Below are 21,444 nucleotides of genomic sequence, written 5' to 3' on the forward strand. Positions count from 1 at the left end.
TTAATGGAATTTATAGGTTGCTCGTAGTAGTCTCAGACTGGAACAGCTATAAATCCCATAAACAAGCTCAAGGGATGTTTCTGCTTTGTTGTGACAAAAGGCTATAAAAGCCTAATTTATGTCAAAGCAAATAAACCCATTCTCTCAGCAACCTCTTTGCTTAACTGTGGATTTTTGAATAAGCCACGTTTTTAGCTAAGCATGTATTTGTGGGGGCAAAATCAAATAAACCATATTATGACATAGAGCGCAATTGCCATTTTGCTCTCTCTTTTTGGCCTGTGATTGTCGTTTATACTGCTGGTATGGCCTATCCTGAAAGGCACTTTTTTGTTTTTTCACCCTAACCTCTGGCTTTCCCCTCTTCTTCCTCTTCCCCACAACCGCCTTTTTCATGGATTTTATCAAACTCAGTCCTCAAATACTTCCATTTGTATACTGCTTCGAATAGCATTGAGTGAAGCGGTTTATAAACTCATAGATAAGGAAACCCTAGACCAGGGGTAGGCAACCTCGGCTCTTTTATGACTCATGGACTTCAATTCCCAGAATTCCTGAGTCAGCATAGCTGACTCAGGAATTCTGGGAGTTGAAGTCCATGAGTCATAAAAGAGCCGAGGTTGCCTACCCCTGCCCTAGACTCAGAGGGAGTTTGGCCTACTTCCGTATGGGATCAGGCCCAGCCTGAAAGATGAAAAGGAACCGAAGGGAGGGAAGAGATGAACCGGCACCTGCTTTCTCATTTCAGTTCTCCTAAAGGAGGTCAGCCAGCCGTGTCCGAGCTGAAATGTGAGATCTGACTTCCCGCCCCTCGGGCGGTCCCGGAGGACTTTTCCCCCCGCCTTCTTCAAGGGATCCGGTGGTCCGGGACGGCACAGCATTCGCGTCGGGCAACAGCGGGATGGCCAGGGCGACCCTAGCCCCGCGCTTTCTGTGCCCCTTTTGGCCGCGGACCCCTTGCGCGATCCCCGCGGCGGGAGGTGTTCTCCGAAGGTTCTTGGCCGCAGCGGCACCTGCTCGCCGCCTAGATCTGCGGGGTATCTATCCGCCCCTCGTCACCCCTTTCACGTCTCAAGGCCGTGTAGATTACGCCCGGTTGCAGGAGAATCTGCGCCTCTACGCCGAAATCCCCTTCCGAGGTAGGGTTGGCACCCTGGAGGGGAGAGGGACACGTGGGGTCCTTTTTGGGTACGACATCTGTCAGGGAAGGGAGGCGAGAGGAATGGATGCCACTCTGCCTTACTTGCTGCATCCATGGCCAAGTTCTGTTGAATTTGTTAACTAGCTTGTGGCTGTGGCCCATGATCCCTGTGGAAAGGGGGGGATATATATATATTTTAAAGAGTTTCCAATATGCTTCCTTTTGCTGTCTAAAATCAACCAACCACCTTACTCTTAGGGTTGCCAGGTCTGCTTCCAAAAAATAGCGGACAAGCGGGTGGGGGGTGTTTAAGTAGTAAAAAAGTAGACTGTACAGCTTTAGATTACGTACCATTTCATCATAAAGCTTTTGGATAAAAAAAAATGTCCACTATTTTGTGAAAAAAATAGTGAACATAAATGTGAAAAAGTGGACTGTCCACTCAAATAGTGGACACCTGGCAACCCTACAAGTTACTCTTCTGTTTTCACAGCTGTGTGTCTATGAACTGAGTTTACTATCATATTAAGCCTCTGTGTCACTGTATATAACTTGTTTTGTGAACTGAAACATTGTGGTTATGAATCCAACTAGTGGTGGTTTATTAGTAAATTCTAGTTAAATAAAGTGTGATATATTAACTTGTTCATAAATGCTGAACTCAGGCCATCTGGACAGACTTCTGTTAAAAGCACATTCCTGGCATGGAAATTACTCAGTTTCGGGCAAGAAACCAACATGTTTCACTGTGGAGAAAGTGCAATCAGTAAATTGTAGCAGGAAGGCATACACCTGTTAACGGCTGAATATTATCCAGAATTTTGTTGTTGTTGTTCAGTTGCTAAATTGTGTGCAACTCTTCTCAACACCGTGAACAATAAAACACTAGGGTTCAACTGTCTTCTACCGTCTCCCAGAGTTTGTCCAAAGTCATGTTCATTTCATTGATGACATTAACTAAGCATCTCATCCTCTGCCATCTCCTTCTCCTTTTGCCCCACTTTTTCCAGTTTTGTTAGTTTAAGAAAGATTAGGAAAAAAGAAATTGACCCTTCTTACTTTATTAGTGCTTTCAAAAGGATAGGAAAGAGAAGCACAGCCAAATTATTTTGTATTCAAGGACATGCATAGTTGCCCACCCAGACTTTGGACCTAGTAAATGGAACATGGAGGAACATGCACTGGATAGCAGATTTTTCCTATCTCTGAGTAATGTTCTACTAACATTAACTAGCAGATAACCATATTAAATCAATAACAGCTTGTATACTTCTTGAATTCCCAAGGAGTGTATTCTTTCCTAAAGCTCTTAGTTCATCTGCTCTTAGGATAAAGCTGTTGTGTTTTCATGGAAGTGATCATATGTCTCACTATACTGTCAAGTAGAAATTCAACGTATTATTGCATCTTATTTATTTGTGTATTGCATTTATTTTTTAATCTTTCTTTTGAGAGAAGCTGGAGGTTGTAAATAGAAATCTTTACTTTTATCCCCATAATAAGTTGTGAGGTAACTTGGACTGAAATAATATTGCAAAGTCCCCTACTGAATAATGTTCCAGTTGGGATTTTAACCTGAATCTCCTCAGTTCAACTGTTGGTAAAAGTTAGACTAGGCTTTTGCAATACTATATGCTGAATCTACTGAATCTACTGAAAAACATAAGCTGAGTCAAAACATGGCAGTTAGGCTGCAGGAGATGTATTCCTCTAAATATTATTATTAGGTGACGATTGCCATCAATCTGACACATTATCCATAAGGCTGGAATTAATAATAGTTGGAGTTCAACAGTATATAGAGAACCACTAGTTCCTTGCCTCTTACTTCAATGTTCATCTGGAACATGTATCTCTCTTGTTTTAAATATGCTACTATGTATTTCAAACATAAATGAAAATGTGAGTTGTGACTTTTATACAGTAAGTAACGGAGGACCAGAGTATAAAAGAGCTTTCTTCCACTTCAATATAGTATTTTAAACTTCAGTATTTGTAACCGAGAACTAGACATTTAAATGGTAGTGCCCTTATTTTGGAATTCATTCTCAAAAACAGATTTGTATATCACTTCCATCTTTTGGATGCAAGATTAAGACATATTCACCAGACCTTGACTAATGTGGCTTGTTTACTGTTGTGCATAGACTACCAGTTTCTTAATGCCTGCTGCTTTTTCTATTGTTTGTTTACCTTATTGTTCTATAACGTTAATTATTTAATTCATTGATGACGGTATGTTGCTTTGGAGAATTTTAGTTTAAAAACATAGGTAATCCTCGATTTAGAACCACAATTGAGCCCAAAATTTCTGCTGTTAAGCAAGATGGTTAAGGGAGTGTAGGGGTCGCCTACACTACGACCTTTCTTGCCACAGCTGTTAAGTGAATCATTGCAGTTGTTAAGATAGTAATGCAGTTGTTAAGTGAATCTGGCTTCCCCATTGACTTTGCTTGTCAGAAGGTCGCAAAAGAGGATCACATGACCCTGGAACTGTCATAAATACATGCCAGTTGCCGAGCATCCAAATTTTGATCACAAAACTGTGGAGATGCTGCAACGTTTGTAAGTGTGAAAAATCGTCATAAATCACTTTTTTCAGTGACGTTGTAACTTTGAATGGTCACTAAATGAATGGTTGTAGGTCGAGGACTGCCTGTATGCATACTTAAAACCATAGTATCGGTAAGATATATAGCTTGGTGGAAACTTAAATATCTACTCAGTGTTTTATTTTCTTATTTCTTTAGGTTTTGTAGTACATGGCTCCAATGGGGAAGCCCCCTACTTGACACAGGAGGAATGCCTGGAAGTAGTGATGCGGGTGCACCAAGCTGTGCCTAAGGAAAAGCTCCTGCTGGTTGGGTCAGGATGTGAATGTGAGCAATAAAAAAGACTAGAGGAGTTGGCCTCTTAGCTGACCATACCTTATATAAGGATTCTATGTTTGGTGCCTTATTTGACCCTCAAAAAGCTCCTAATATCCCAAGAGCTGCCCTTTAATTCACTTATATTTCTTTCCTTAGCAACCCACTGCACCATTGAGAAAACAAAACAAATGGCTGACAAGGGTGCTGATGCTGCTCTTGTGGTAACTCCTTGCTACTTCCGTGGAAGCATGACCAGTGCTGCCTTGATCCATCATTACACACAGGTAAAGAAGTGGGTCAGGATATTCTCTGATTTATATTTACTAGAGATGACTGAAGTGGTCTCAAAGGTATCACATTACACCTTGAGCCAAAAAAGTAAAGCTGACATTATGGCTTAGTATTATGTATAAACCAGATCAGATGATTGGTACTAAAGAAAGTTTTGAAGGCATGATAAGATGAGGTTACGAACGGTGATGGAGCTGTTATGTATTCCTTATCTGTTACATGTTGTTTGAACTTGAAGGTATTGTTAGAATTCCAACAAAATAGAAATTCAACTATTTTTTTAAAAAAAATCTTGATTCAGATGAAATTTCTTACATTATTTAGTGGCTGATTGGAGATTGTAGTACTTTGTCTCCTATTCTTTTGCTTGAAGACTGAGAGTTGAACAGCAAGCTGAAAGTGAATAATGGGAATTTGCATCTTTCATTCTTTTTCATTATAGAGTTGAGACTAACTTCTCAGTGTTCATTCTCAAGACTCTGAGAATTTCACAAGCAGTTGAAAAGGCTTTTCTATATCTGGGTCCTCCACATTTGGAATTGCTCCATATAAGATTTTGGAATTGCTCCATATAAGATTTGGCTGCGTTGGGAATACTGGGAATATTGGAAATTGTAATTCCAACGTATTTGAAAGATGCCAGCTTAGAATAGGCTGAGTTAAAACAATTGGTAGATCACAAGCCATTCTTGAAGTCATGGTAATTGCCATAGAAGGACTACAATTCTGAAATTTGCTGTAGTGAAAGAATGGACATATCACAATTCAGCAAAATATTATATTCCAATGATCTATATTCTACTGAACAGGAAATGCATGGAACAGTTCAGTTGTCCAGATTCAGTCTAAATACTGAAGTGCAATAACAAACTGAGTAAAATTCAAGGCAGATGCAATTACAATATCTGTGCAACAGAGGTACATAAATTGGGACCCCAACTATGTATATTCCTCTGAAAGCCTCAGACATCCTCCAGAAGTTGGCACCAAAGTATAGTGTTTATTTTGACAGCTGAGAAAAATACTATTAGAGTTAATTAATTATATTTAGTCAATTAAATTCAATGTAGCTTTTATCTTGGCCCTGCCAACTGTTTAAAGTACAGCCCTTAGCATACTAGCCAAAAACTAAGTCTGGCCTTCTGTTTGAAAAGAGAGAATATGGCACACATCCACCATCCTGGTTCTACAATAATTTGAGATTGCCTTGTATTGCCTGGACTTGGGTGAGGGGACTTGCTGGAGAATGATATTGTAAGGGCAGTTTGTTGCTCACTGGTAGATTGTTTCCCTGTGTGCCCACGTACTTTACTACTTTATGCCCCCAGGTGGCTGATGCATCTCCAATCCCTGTGATACTGTACAGTGTTCCAGCCAACACAGGCTTGGAACTGCCCAATGAGGCAGTGCTCAGCCTCGCGCAACATCCTAACATAGTGGGGATCAAGGACAGTGATGGCAATGTGAGTGAAATATGTCAACCAGGTGCTGCACTAATGTTGATTTCCCTCAAGGGGATTCTTATTCCTTCTTGGTGGTATAAGAATCTATGTGTTGGGCATCAGGTTAGGGGAAATTTTGCTAATGAACTTCTGCAATCTAAATTTTTTCAACAGACCTGTCTAGATGCATGAAGCTGGAGACTGTGTGGTCCTTTAAATATCTAGACCTTTATAGAATAAAGTAGAAAAATACAAAACTTTAAAAAGATAACAAACCTTAGACTGGCCTTCTGATGTTTTCACTCTTAATTCCCATTACCATTTTGGATATGCAGACTGGAACTGCTGGGGCTTTTAGGACAAAACAACTAGAGAGATCCACATTGGAAAAGGCTGCTTTAGGAAAAACAAGTGGCATGAACAGACAATATTAAGATGCTCGTTAAGGTGCCCTGTATTTATGACTTCCTTGGCGTGTGTGCAGTATCACCATGAGCGCTCTGTGTTTTTGCTAATGGCACCTTTTGGCATTTCAGTTGTGACTGGTGCTTAGTGCTATCTTCTGCTACCAAGCCAACCTATCTTTTATCAGATTACCCGCCTGGGGCTGCTTGTCCACAAGACGCAGAATGAAGACTTCCAGGTACTGGCAGGATCAGCTGGTTTTTTTCTAGCCAGCTATATTGTAGGTAGGTTGTAGGATAAATATTTCAAGATATGGCGAAGCAATACAGAATAGGAAAGCAGATATTCTAATATTTTAAAAAACACTTAATACCGGTAGTTGTATTATAATGTACATGATTGCTAAGAAGCCGTTATTAAGTTAGTATGCTCTAGAACAGGGCTTTTCAACCAGTGGCACGGGTACCACCTGTGGTATATTGGCACCTGGCAGGTGGTACGCGACCATCCTAGAAAAGTAGCGGGGGAGGGGAGTGAGCTGAACTGTTAGCAGCACCGCACAAGCCTGAGCGAGAGATGGCTGGAGCTGCAGGGCTGTCAGGGCTCAGCGGAAGGGCCAGGATCAGTGCCGCTTTCCAGTTGATCGGCGCTCCTTCGGGGCTGTCAGGGCTCAGTGGAAGTGCCAGGATCAGCGCCAGGTTCCAGCTGGAGCTCAGAGCTGATCCTGGTGCTTCTGCTGAGCCCAGAAGAAGCGCCGATCAGCTGGAATGTTGCAGCATTTCCAGGGTCTTGTGATTTACATTTAGATGCTTGACAACTGATTCATATTTATGACGGTCACTGTGTCCCAGGGTCATGTGAAGTGACCAAAACCTGCTGCAACCATCTAGCAGACGGGGGGAATAAAAACCAAACACCCTCCACCCCACCCCTGCTGCCAATCCTCAACAGAAATGCTCACAACAATGAAAACCTCGGACAGGAGGAAGAGCACCGCCGGGTGGACAGACAGGTGTCTTGCTTGGCTGTGGCTTGGGGGGCACTTTTCTCAGTGCCATTGTAACTTCGAACAGTCACTAAGTCGAGGACTACCTGTACTTTATCACTTTTTTCCTTTTTTGGGGGGGGGTCATCAAGTTTTTGACACCTTGCTAGGCGACTGGTGGTACTCGGATATTGCCATATCCTAAAAATGGTACAATGGGTGAAAAGGTTGAAAAGCCCTGCTCTAGAATAATGCAAGAAAGGCAGTTGGGGTGGAGGAAGTATATATGGGAAGGTGAATAGTTTATAAGCTAGACATTTTCTATTGACTCTGAGCTTTACTCTAGGTGCTACAGGAGGAGTCTGTGCCCTTGCCAACGTACTAGGCAGCCCCGTCTGTCAGCTTGATGATCTTTGCCGCGCAGGAAATTGGGGTAAAGCCCGTGAACTGCAGCACCGATTGATTGAGCCAAATATTGCAGTAAGAACCCTTAAATCTGGGGGAACTTAGAGATTCTAAAGTGGAGCTAGCCTTGTTGGAAAGTTATGGGAAAAAAGCTTAGAATAATAAAAAATTGAATATTTTTGTGGCATTCCCATAGCTGGAATGAAGTCTGAAGTCCAATTCTATCCATTTGACAAAATAATCTTCTTTGAATTGGATGCTGTGCGCCCCATATTGTCAAATTCAATGATAAAGCAGTTCTGCTAAATCATTGTCTACCGACCTCCTGCTTTCATTCCAGTAGTTTGAACTTATCACATTTAAAATTTCTATTTTGTTTTTTAAAAAAAATTTAGAGGAAAAGATCACAATATTTAAAAAGCCTGTGTTTCATTTACATGGTGTGTTTCCAAAATGTGTTCCTCCCCTAAAAAACTTTTAAATTATGAATTTTGAAATACTACTTTCAGATTCATTTTGGCACATTTTTTTAAAAAAAGATAGCCAGGACTTTTAATTCCTTTACTAATTTTCCTAATCCTTCTGTTTTCCATAGTTCAATGCTAGAAATGTGCTTTCTGTGTCTAAGGTACCAGAATAAATTTGTGATGTCTCTTGTTAAAAGACATTTAAATGTAAACTTAAACAATTGGCCTGAATCAATAGTGGATTTGTACTAACTCCAGATCTTACGTTACCTAAGTAAAAAATAATCATTTGCTCTAAGAAAATAATAATCTACATTGTTTCAAGGAGTCTACATTGACTCAAAATGCTGAAATGATGCAGACATGACTTCCTTACCTAGGTTTATGAAAAATTGCAGAGAAACAATTGTCTATCATTACCAATCTTCAGATAGTACAAGTCTTCAGTCTGTGCCATTTTCTGTGGTGCTTGCATGAAAAGAAATTTGTAAACAGTTATTCTGCAATATTAGTCAGATAGTAGCTTTTAGAATTTTATATTGTTTGTGTTCTAACAGGTCACCCGGAAATTTGGGGTTCCAGGTCTCAAGCAGGCAATGGAGTGGTTCGGCTATAAAGGAGGCTTTTGCCGTGCCCCCTTGCTCCCATTAACTGAGACACAATTAATGGAATTACGCCGTGATTTCACCTCCAATGGCTGGCTCTGAAGGACAAATGCCTGGAATCTTGCCTGGAATGCCTGGAATCTTGCTTTAGCCAATTACTATCTAATTGGGAAATGCTCACATGTCTTGCAATTTACTTTGATGCAGCTCATTCAACTCATAGTGTACTTATTGGAGCATCGCTATAGCAACAAAACAGTGGAATAAAATCTTCAGAATGGAGCTTTAAATGACAAAAGGCTGCATCTGCATCTCATGGTTGACTAGAAGCCCAACATTCCTTTGTCACTTAAAATTTCTCAATTCTGCATATCTAGAATATAGTCTTATCTATATTCTATTCTTCAGCATTTTCCTATACCATGATTAGTTCTGGAATCGTAGAATGTTGAAATGCTAATTCTCTGGGTTCAGAAATCAGATATGTGAAATCATAATGTCCTATGTAAAAGATGACATTTCATTCATTTTTGTGACTTACTAGGCACCACTACCTCTTGTACAATAAATTGAGTTTGTTGCATAGTTGTATAATCCACTGAAAAATTGAACATTCCTGAGGTGGTATAAGAATGTGCAGTTAGTAAATAATTATGTGCCATCAAGTCATTTTTGACTTTTAATAACTACATAGATTTTCTCCATTACAATCTACCTCTAACCTATTACTGTATCTATATATTTATGGTATTCACTAAAGTTAGATCAGCAAAATTTTAAGCATTTTTTTAAAAAACGTTTTATAAAACACTGCTACATAGGTCTGAGTCATCCTCAAGTACAGAAGTTTTATGGTATGGCATAAAAATACATTCTTCAAGATAATTATGCTTCTGTTATTGTACCTGTTTCCTGTCTAATAATGGTGCATTATATTTGGAAAGAGAAATGGAGAACCATTCAATAGCATTGCTGATGACTATATTTTTAGCTAAAACATAAACACATTAAGGCTAATTGAGGGTACAACTTCTTGCTCTATACCCAGATCCAAAATTACTAGAAGTTGATAATTGTGTCTGTATAGTCATAGCCCCAAACCCAATAACTATATGGCTGAGGTCAGTGAGAATAGAGCACCAGAATTTAATCAAGCTGTTTCTTGAAGTATTTTATACAATTCCAATAGCATGCATGGAACAAAAAGTGTTATGGAAAATCCCTTCTTTAAGTGGAAAAAGTTGGGGGGAAATTGAAGTTGTAAAGAAGAAAATGCATTGCCTCATAACAGGTACTTAAGTTTAGTTGTACCAGTTAATGGAAGCTAACTGTGTCAACATTTTCTTAACATAGATATGAAAAAGTAAAGGACTTAACATTTTGCCAGCATAGCATAGCAGGCAGTTGCAAATACAAAGACTAGCATCAGGTGAAGATTGTTCAAAGGGGGCAGTTTTGACAGTTGTAGGTCAAAGGATCAAAGGAAAAAATGGAAAGGAATATAATAAAATAGCATTGGAAAGTATTAGAGTAGCCTATATTTATCTAAAACTCACTGGCGGCATTCAATACATTCTGCTAAGCTAAGATTTAACTTTAGTTGTTGGATAAATTACAGCAGCTGAAGTCATGCATTTGCTCAGCCACAAACAAACAAAATGGCATCTTGGCTAAGCGCTGTTTGAACCTACCATTTAAAGCAAATTCATATATTCAAATATGGTCCATTAAACTGAGTTGAAAGAACACCTTTTAAGATTACTAGACAACCCATAACCCATTGGGTAAACGTTTCAGAGATATTTCCTTACCTAGACTGAATTAAATGACCACAGGAGGAAAATAGCAGTGGGAGCAGGAGCAACTTCCATCTTCCTGCAAGTTTGTAGGAAGTTGGCAGGGAGTATTAAGAATGATCACATTACTGCAGCAGTTGCCACAACTTTCCCAAATTTCAATCCCCTGGGAGTCATGGGTCCCAGATTTTGTACACCTTCTATAAGTTTGCCCATCTGAGGTATCTTGATTCAAACAAAAATTGTTGTCCTATAATGCACCATTTCATCCAATTAAAGGTTACAAACCATCAGAAATGAGAGTTTTAGTAGTATATAGATGTCTATCATTGCATACATATGCAAAATGTCTGCTTTTTTAAAAACAACAGCGACTTATATTCCAAAATTGGAGTGGTTATATGATGATTTGTCCTGTTTTTATATTCAGTCTAAACAGATATTCTCATTGCAATGATGGGCAAGCTTTTCAGATTAATTCCCATTGATCTTTCAAGGACTGAATGAGTGAGTGATGGAACTAGAGAATGGAGCCTGTATAGTAGTGCTTAAAATTTTCAATATGATCTAAAATATAAGTTTGGACTTGACCAGTCCACTGTTAGGCGGATTTTGTATGAAGGCTGGCAATCCATCACCACTGTTATCCTCCTTAGGAGTGGTTAACTAACTAAAATAACATAAACAGTAATGTGCGTAATCCTTTGGGAGGTCTCAAAGAACTCCAGGTAACATCTAAGGAACTAAAGGCCTCTGTTGTGTTGATAAAAGTCAGTGCTAATGAGACCACCAATGGTATGTATGATGGGGTTGGAAGAAACTCACTCTCTTCTAAAAAGAACATTATTACCTGTGTATAATGCAATACAGTTTCTAAAAGACCCTAATTAATTCTATTGGACAGATCAGGCCAAATAGAACTTGTTGGCTGGAATGAAGTGTTTTGTTTGGTGAAAGATAAAACATGGCATTTCAGCATAGGAATCTTATCCTATCTGAGAAATGGTGCAGGAGTAGCATGGTTTGGGACTACTTTGCTGTCTTTGGACTAGGATGACTATGATTCCATTATTGATGGAATTATGAATTCTGAATTGGATTTTACATGAAAATGTCAGGATATTCATGAACCGAAACTCGAGAGAAAATGGGTCATGCAGAAAGACAAATGACCCAAAACAGACCAATCCTACAACCACAGAATGGTTAAAGCAGAAAAAAAAGATAATGTTTTGGAATGGCCCAATCAATGTCCTGAAATTCATCCTATAGAAATATTGTGGAGGGATCTGAATTGGACAGGACATGCAAGGAAATCCACTGACATCTCCAAGCTGAAGCTGCTTCTCTAAGGAGCTATGGGAGCGGGCTAAAATTTCTCCAAGCTGATGGACTGATCAACAGAAGAATTTAATTGCAGTTATTGCTATCTGGGTGTGGGGGAGAAGAGTTTTAGAACTGTACACACTTTAGATCATATTTATGCAGAAATATTGAAAATTCAAAAGGGTTCACAAACTTTTAAGCACTACAGCATATTAGGTCAGAATAAATAATGAGATCCATTCTGGATCTGCATAACTGAATAAGGCTAATCCACCTGCCTCAGTACCGTTGGAAAATAATACACCAAAGTCGAGCTTCAGCAACTCTTTATTTGGCCAAGGCCCTTAGATGGGCAAAGACACAAAGGCACGAGGGTAGCATTGACACACAGACATTCAGTGTGGAGATCAGCTGGTTACAAGGTCTCCAGCATGGCACTTAGGAACACACATTACGTGGGTCAATGCTTGACTAAGAACCCCCCCCCCTATTTTAAACAATCCCATGTTTAATTTTAGTGCACAGAAACATAAAATGATTGACAGATAGAGTTAATCTTTATTGACCCATTTTAACTCAATTGTTATCCCACTGAGGGATTTGCTATCACCTCCAGAAAATTTAACTTTTATTCTGCCAGCCTGGCATTTTCATTCAGCCTGCATCTCTAGCAAGGAATCAATTATCCCTTCCATATCATTGCCATCTATTTGTACTATATATTAAGAATGCCCTGTAATCTCCATATTTATAAGTTATTAAAAGCTGTTGTGCTAGATTCCAGTGTTACTTAATGCATTTTCTACAATGGTGTTTCTCAACCTTGGCACCTTTAAGATATGTGGACTTCCTGACGACTTCTGGGAGTTGAAGTCCACACATTGTAAAGGTGCCAAGATAGAGAAACACTGTTCTATAAAGATATACAGTATGGCATTATCTAGGAACAGCTGTCTCTTTAGCTTTACAGCATTGTATAAAAGATGCTGTTGCTTATTTTGGATACATATAGGGCTATACATGTCATTATTGTGTGATATAATATTTTGGACTAGTGATCAGCATCCTGAGATTCATTTTTAAGCAAATGTCTAGCCATTAAGGCAGCAAAGTCAGGTTTGAAACATTAATGGAATGTGTGGTAAACTTTCAGAATCCAAATGAGGGAAGTGTGGGTGGAGACTAAGTATTTGTGTGCAAATAACTTCCAGTTATGAAGTAGGAAGGCATTTGCAAAACTTTGCTTTGTGCTATGATTAGCAGAGGCAAGATTTTAATAAAGTAATGATACTCCCTTTTTAACATTTGTAAAATAATACAGCTGTATGTATATGACACTATGGTAATGAAAACCATGTAATATCTCTGGAGCTTAGTGAATCTCTTCCTATTGTGGCCCTTAGATAAGTGACCTACATCTCATGTAAGGAAGGGATGATTGTGAAATGATGTCTGTCATACAAGAAGCTCACAGTGAAAACGGCCTTAGCAAATTGTGTAAAACACAAGGCTAGAATAAAGAGTGGAAAAGATCCTGGATCTATTCTGGAGCATAAAGCATAAAGCGTAGCAGAACTCAGACATTCTTATTATGCTGATCTGCAAAATTGTTAAAAGTCACATTCAGAAAGGCTAGAATTCTTAATTCCACTCAGTATGTTAATTCTTTGCTTTTTGTATTTATTCATTTATTTTTTATAAAGAAAGGAAGACTGAGCAGTGAGGAATCAACTGGAGGTTTAGGGACATATAAGAAGATAGAAAATTAAGCTAATTGCAAGTTCTTTAATCTTCCTTTGACCACTGGAAACCAACTCAACTGATCATATAACGTTCCAGCTGTATTAGGTTTGTGGCAAGAAAGATGGATGGATTGTACCAACTCAGTTGTGGGGTTATAGGATTAGCAATCTGTCTAAGGGAGAATGCTTCTGACAAAGGAAATGCTATGATCTTGGATGTGATACTGACAGGAGACATAGGCTTCATGGCTGAGTTTTGGCACCAGTTCACATTATAGGGGCCAGGCTGCTTAAAGAAATGATAAAGGCAAGCAGGATTCAGTTATGATAGTTTGCATCCTAGAGATAGTATTTGCCTCTGTGAATTTTGTACTCCACACTCTTACCAACCTCTGGGTTAGGCTGCCAGTCATAAGAAAGCCCTGTATTATTGTAGAATTTATGCCCTTTATGCTGTCAAGCTGTGTGCCATCTTGGAGGCACTCTGTGCACGTTGGACCACTGTCTGGCACTTTTCCCGTCGCAAGAGTTTGTTGTTTTCAAAAAAGCCTTCATTACGGGGTATCCCATGAGAGCCATCAGGAAAAGTCAAAAGTCCTGTGGGAGAAAATAGAACATTATTGTTCAGTAGGAAAGTTGATTTGTGCATGCAGTACTATGAAATATGTCTGCATGTATCTCAGGGGATGTTATTTTTAAACAAACTCTCACTTATGCCCTGTTCCATGCTGCAGCAGAGTTCCCAATATAGATTTAATCCACAATTATTAGCTTTGCTGCTTAGTTATACCCACAGGATGTAGCCTTATCACTCACCAAAGCCATCAACCCGTCCACCCTTGAATTCTCCCTCGAAGATCATGTTGTCATAGCGTGTGAAGACTCCAACACCGTTGAATTTTCCCTGCATAAATTCCCCCTCATATCTGCAACAATAACAGGAGTGTGTCTGATTGGACATTGCTATCTCATCTGCAATCACTATAATAAAGTTCTTAAAACAACAGTACTAAACAAAAGGAAAAGGGCCATAGAAGTATTAATGAATTATCTTAAAATGTTCAACGGCCATTCTACAGTCTACTATTGATCTACATCAAAAATTATATGGCAACAAATATTATGGGATATTTTTCTTGCATACTTGTATTTAAAAAATTCATGCATGCAAAAAGTAGCAATACACAGTCATTCTGCAAAATTCTTTATCATACCATGGGCAATCTGTACTACATATTTATTCATATTTTCTGAAAATGACTCAGATCATGCACGTGTGTACTCTCTTTGTACTAGCTAGCTGCTAGCACTATGCTACTGAACTCACAATCCAGTACCCACCTGGAACCATCTGCAAAACTGAGCACTCCATATCCATTGAAGAGACCATTTTCAAAATGTCCAACATAAATGCTGCCATCAGCAAAAGTCAATTGTCCGATTCCATGTCGACGCCCTAATTAGAGAAAATGAGCAGCATTACTTTTCTATCAGTGGCCAAAAAGACAACACTGTTGTTTGGAGGCCATATCTTATCAATCACTATAGTGACATTTTACTTTATATTAGTTTCAAAATGAAAAGGAAATAATAACAGAGTCCATGCCAGATAATCTGGTAGGCAGATCAAGAATAAAAGGAACCTCTTGTTGTTTGTTCCTTTTACCAAATATTATTTATAAAACATATAAAGGCTGCATTATTCTATGCATTATTACATCATGCACAGATTCACAGCACTCTTTTAAAAAAGATTTGTGAGTCTCAAGGAAAAGTTCTAGTTTTCTAAATTTGACTGTGTAGCCACTACTATAAAGATTCTCATATACCACACTGATTCAAAGTATATCTCTAAAGAACACTTTTTTCCAGCTGAACCCTGTGTTGAAACTGACTGGAAGTGGAGTTGGCTTAAGAAATTGCTGTCCAGTTTTCAATCCATTTTTCAACTTTGATAATGATGTTGGCCAGGTGTTCTGGTTACTATGGTCCCAAGAATTCCTTTCTTTTCTAGAAGTAGATCTTTGAGGGCATGCGATTTTCACTGATAGATCTTTGGTATGCCTCATAAACACTCAGTTGACTCTTCCTTATAATTTGGTAAGCTAAAAATAAAATGAAATTTGATAAATAAATAATAAAATCTTTCTGTCTGATGCACTGGGTGGATGGTGGTGAAAACATCCTTCTTCCTGTCATTTGCACTAGAAAGAGGAACTGGTAGAACTCTTGTGAATTACAATTGAGTTTTTAAAAACGAAAGAAATGGCTTCACCAATTTCTTTCATCACTTCTGCAGGAAACTTAAAGCAAAAAAAAATCCAGCATCTCATCAATATACTGATAGAGAAATAGGTGAAAAAGTCCAATGATCAGTTATTATTTCTCCATACATTTTTGGTATGTTAATTGTACATGCGTATAGGAATCAGTGAAGGGTGCTTCAGAGCACCACTTATCAAAGATAGCAAGAAATCCCATAATGTCCAAAAACCACTGTACCTGACAAAGTACTGGAAATTTAAGTATTTACTTCCTCCCCCACCCCCACCAGAGACTAATGTCCCAAAATAAGTGTGGAGAGCAGTGATCAGTGCTGGATGGGAGTAGGTATGCCAGTAGCTCCATCCATTGGACATACCGAAGCACAGATATCGGATACATAAAATGAAAGTGCAACATTACCTCTGTGGACAACAGTGAGTAGGTTTATTTACCCCAGTCCTTTCCTTCCAGGCTTTACTCTTCATATAGTCATAAGGTGAGGGGAAAAGTTACACTGAAACAGAATTCCTAAAGTTGCCCCACTTTTGAAGAGCCATTCTAGGATTTTGTTTCTGTCCTGGCAGTAGGAAAAGGCTTTGTTCATTGTCCTATTTGTTGTCAGATAACACAGGTGACTGGAGAACATTAATTTAACTCCAAACAATAATCCTATTGCTGCCTAGATTTACATATTGTATGACTTGCAAATCCCATATGATCCTATTAAGTATATTGATGTACTCTGGGCCATCATTAGTAACCAATAGTATACTGTATGGGGATAATGAAGGGGGTCATCTCCATCTCCTGATAAAGATATCTGGGTGAGGAGGGCAGAGAGCATAGTATTCTTAGACATTTTTTCAAAGAAAATCTATTTGCAGAACTAGTTTTAGAAGCTCACCGGGAGGAAGCATGTTCTTTGTTGCCCACCCTAATAGAGCCATTCTTTGCAATAGTCAAGATAGCTTCTTGTAGAAACTATTGCAAAATTGAAATTGAGAGTTTGTAGCCATCCTTCTCTAAAAGCTATGCAAGCATCTTCTTTGTTAAATGGGATGAATCACCTCTACCCACCTGTAATTCCTTATAATGCAAGCTCCTTTTATGAAAGAAATCAGAGGTCTCCTGACAAGAGCATGGATTCCTTTCATCAGCTATAACTTTGATAGCAATTGTTTTTAAGCACAACATAGTTCTCCAATTTTAGAAATACAGTATGAACACAAGGTACATATTTCTTGTTTCTGAGAAAAGAGGTAGTGTAAATACTATTTATTGTTAATGACTAATAGCATTGCAACTGTAGATTCCAATTGTTTTGTTTTCAGTCCAATTTTCTGTTTACAGATGTGTACAGATTTGAAATATCTTTCCTTTGTTTTTGTGCATCTAATATAAGTTTAAAATAAATAAACTCTTTCATTTCACTCTGTTTGTTGAGACTTCTTTTACATTAGGGGGCTTTACTTGTTCTATGATCATTTTCATAACTTCATCTTAATAGAATTCCTGATCTAACCAATTTCAAAACAGTTTATTCTATTTCATAATGACAATAGAAAAAATTATCTGGCTGAATTCTCCATAGTAATAAAAATAGTATGTATCTTTCCCAAGCAGGGTCCCATAAGTAAACCTGATGGTACTGCATCTATGAAAAATTCACTTACCTTCCTTCCATTCCCCACAGTATTCCTCTCCACTAGAGTAAGTGAATGAGCCCTTAGTCAAGGTCATGATACTAACTTTCAGGAAGACAGGATAGCAGCTGCAACAGAAGGTTCAGGAAAATGAAAACAGCATAAGACCAGTATGAAAGGAGAGAACATTAACAAAACTGTGGGGTCCTTGGTGCTCTCTTAGCTTGGTAGTTTTCTTGCAGATGTTTTGTTACCAAACTAGGTAACATCATCAGTGCTAGGAAGGAGTGGAGTTTACGTTTACAAAACTATGCACTATGAATGGGAAAGGTAGACAATGGGTATTGTCAAGAGAAAGGGTACACACAGTTTCTTACTACAGCAGACTTAGCTTGCCCCATTTTGAAATAAGTAAATAATTACCATCTAAAAGGGCCTCCTATAAGTCCTTTGTCTGAAGTAATCTAACTATCACTAAAATCAGAGCAACCATATTTTATTAGATTTGGCTCCACTTATAAGAAATATGATCTGCACACCATCTGAGCTTGATAGTAAACCAGACATCGTTTCTGGTGCTGCACAGACATCACAAAATCATAGTATTCATTTTATGCATGACATTAGCAAACATCACAATATATTTCAGAAAGTATATTTTGAAATTACTTAGTTACGGATTTACACAGTTATTCATAGCTGGGAATGACTAATTAGCCTAAGGACAATATAAAGGACAATATAAAACTCAGAGAAAGTAGTTTAATCCCAAATCAAGAAAAGACAATGTATTTTCTCATTAAATTATGAAATAACTGTGCATTGATAGGATTAATGTTTTTATGGTATTGAACATTAAGAATTTTAATGATCAAATTGACAGCATATGTTATATGGATACATCTAACAGGCACATTGTTTTGATGACTGACAGATTATTTTCAAATGTTCTGATAAAATAAGAATGGGTTAGTGAAATAGTGAAATAATGTATTTAGGATTGAAATAAAATATAGCACTGGAGAGTGCTGCTGTCCAGATTCCAGCTAGCTAAATATCACCCTACAATTCAACTTATTCCCATGTATATTCCTGAAAATGGAATCTTTGAAACATTAACAAAACACAGACAATCTTTGTGTTTTCATATTGATATCACTTAAGATCTTCAAAAACAATTTAGTGATTGAGGATGTGAGAATGACTTCTAAAATACTAATAGTAGCATATTGCAGATAGTGGCCTCAAATCAGACAGTTTCCCTCAGTGTGATAAAAGTAAATTTTTATCCTGTCTTTCCTTAATTAAGTTCAAGAGAGCAAGCAAAGCTACCTCCCCTCTTCTGCACACATGATACCTTAAATTAAAAGAATATGAATGGACAATGCCATTCATTGTATTTCAGGGTTGAGTCATAATAAATGGAAACTGGTGTTTCCGTTAATATTCTGCAATTATATTCGTATGAACATCAATGCAACTAACAGTCTGAAAGAAAATAATAAAAATTAAAATATTGAACTAGATCACTTCCAGTTCAACCATTCCCCTAAATCCTGAACATATAAGAATAAATTTCTTAAACATAGGTTATGATATGCTTTACTCTTATGGGATCCGCCCTCAAATGGTATTGATATAGTAGTTCAGTTCTCACTCCAAAGATTGATTTGCAGATTTCATTCTACAGGTTTTTCTCCATGCTAGTTGTATAGAGAGCAACTTTGTGCTTTCACTAGAAAGCATACAGTATTCAATCCTTCTGCAATAAATTTAAGCCTTACATTTTGGGCTGCTACAGTTTATTAATTTTATTTCGCTGGATTAGATTTAAATGCAGCTTGAGCAAAAGGGCACCATGTATGAAGTATTCATGACTGCAATGTATCTGGACTAGCTGTGGATACAACCTGGGTGGTCTCTATCAAAAAAAGAGTGCAGCTGGATCAACTCAAAGATGCAGGCCACCCTTGCACAGCAGGTAATCAAATGGAAGTAATCTGAGTTGCATACTAATAGTAGTGAAGTGTAATAGAGTTACTGCCTTTCTTTCAAATAGTTGGAACATCTACATGTTTTATTGAACTGTATCAACTGTAGCATAGATTCCAACAGTCTCATGTCTCTGAGATTCTATCAGCCTCTTTGACTTTGCAAGGTTTCTGTACTTCTGAGTTGCTTTGTTCATCACAGCTTCAACAGCCCGAGTTGGCTATTGTATCTGTTATATTCCTATGCTTTTGATAGTCACTAAAGACTAGGAAATAAAAAGTGGACAATACTACATAAGGAAACCGATTCCTTACTCATAATTGTTGCTGCTATAGGAATTACTTATGGTTGGCATGGTGAGAACCATTCTTTCCTCTTTAAGTAATGAATGGCTATGTGATTACCTTTGGAGAGAAAAGAAAAGCCAAAGATTGCTGGAACATTAAACATTACAAAAAACATTAATAATGTTTTTTGAAGCTACAATAACCAGACTGACATACCTAAAAAAGCTATTACTACTCATGCTTTCTTTCATCCTGCATGCTCAACTTGTCTTTATTGTTAGTTCTTCAGGAGCAACATTTGGAGATACATCAACTCCAAAGATAATTATATTTTTCATATATTCATCTATTCAGTACATGGAAATGCACTAATATTCTGCCGGCTTTTCTGTTGCTTTACGCTATATGTTCTGGCTGTAATCTTTTGAGGAAGAATGAGTCACAAATGATCGGTAAGCAGTAATAGTATATGGGAAAAATGCTCACTTCTCAGTCTCAGCGGTGGCCATATTCCTCAGACATCTCCTATTAATGGATTAGCTATTCAGCATACTAGTGCTATATGCTTCTCCTGAATCCTCTGTCAGAGTCATTCTCATACACCATTGGATAAGCTGTTAAGCATGAACATCATTTCTCATACTGGTACAGTATATAGTACACAAAGACAGTAATTCCGAGTGTAAAAACCAAGAGGTTCCTGAGAAATAATCACATGTACTATGGATCAACAACAAAAGATGTTATGTTCTGTTTTCTTGATAACATCTCCAATTCATTTTAAATTTCTTTTTTATTTGTAAGGATCAACTTAGAAAAAAAATAGCCTTTTTTGTCCATAGCAAATAAAGCCAAGATTATAAAAACAGGAGTGCTCATTTACTATATTATATTAAATGAGAAAACTAGCAGCATAATAACTGTGAAGTGAACCAAGATTTCAAAACTAGTCTCAGATTCAAGCCATACAATATCATACACAAACCAATACATCTCATAGGAGAAAGTATAGAGGAATGTTCCCCAACTTGATTTTCTCCAGATGTGTTGGATGATAACTTCCATAATATCCAGCCAGTGTGTCTATGCTGGCTGAAGAAAGCAAGACCGATCATTCAATATATCTGGAATATGCTAGGTTGGATAACCCTGGTTCAAAGGAGCAAAATGTATTGTTCGTCTTTTCTCAAATGCCAACCAGAGTCACATTTTTAAAAAAGTTGCTGCTGTGAAAAGATACATTTGCTTTCCTTTGAAGGGAATAATTTGTAATTAATAATCAAAGCTGGCTAAAGGGCTACACAAAAAGAATTAGAGACCTGCTTGTCCTTTCATGGATCTTACAGTACAATGACTACTACTTCCCTGGAAATAATTACAGCTATTTTATACGGAGCAGAGCAACTGCAGTTGCTCAGCAGCAAACCATGCGGGGTAGCAGTTTCCCAATTTCTGAGGACATCTCCACACACTCCCTTAATCAGCAGAATCTGATTCAATGAACAAAAAGCCAGCAATCGAATAGGACCTACTGTACTCCTGTGTTTTAGTTTCTCCTAAGCCACAACCTTTCAGGCAATGCTAACGGTCCTGAGTCATCACTTACCCCCAGGCAGCATCCCTCGGTAGTGGAATCAAAACTGCTCACTGCAAAGTCTCTTTTGACAGCTTCGCGACCGAGCCCAGCATCCTTAAGTCATGCCCTGCATCCCGAAACCACGCCCATCTAGTAGACTACAACGGCTCTGCAGCCCGCTTTACCGGTCGCTGCCGCTCGTTTCC

General features: G+C 38.2%; 2 protein-coding genes across 2 annotated transcripts; one reads left to right on the forward strand and one right to left on the reverse strand.

Moving 5' to 3' along the window:
* The first annotated feature begins 857 nt into the window (after positions 1–857).
* HOGA1 (4-hydroxy-2-oxoglutarate aldolase 1) lies at positions 858–9,758 on the forward strand. Its single transcript, XM_015824523.1, has 7 exons — positions 858–1,139; positions 3,892–4,020; positions 4,168–4,295; positions 5,631–5,765; positions 6,337–6,433; positions 7,481–7,614; positions 8,564–9,758. The coding sequence occupies exons 1-7, from the start codon at positions 902–904 to the stop codon at positions 8,711–8,713; spliced, it is 1,011 nt and encodes a 336-aa protein (XP_015680009.1). The 5' UTR covers positions 858–901; the 3' UTR covers positions 8,714–9,758.
* Positions 9,759–13,596: 3,838 nt separating this feature from the next.
* On the reverse strand, positions 13,597–17,501 carry MORN4 (MORN repeat containing 4). The gene is made up of 4 exons (XM_029285795.1): positions 17,414–17,501; positions 14,817–14,931; positions 14,292–14,401; positions 13,597–14,072 (listed from the first exon to the last, which is right to left on the reverse strand). The coding sequence occupies exons 1-4, from the start codon at positions 17,478–17,480 to the stop codon at positions 13,924–13,926; spliced, it is 441 nt and encodes a 146-aa protein (XP_029141628.1). The 5' UTR covers positions 17,481–17,501; the 3' UTR covers positions 13,597–13,923.
* Positions 17,502–21,444: the final 3,943 nt, after the last annotated feature.

The sequence above is a fragment of the Protobothrops mucrosquamatus genome, unplaced genomic scaffold (assembly GCF_001527695.2).
Source record: "Protobothrops mucrosquamatus isolate PMUCROS unplaced genomic scaffold, P.Mucros_1.0 scaffold2271, whole genome shotgun sequence".
In the NCBI taxonomy this organism is placed as follows: Eukaryota; Metazoa; Chordata; class Lepidosauria; order Squamata; family Viperidae; genus Protobothrops; species Protobothrops mucrosquamatus.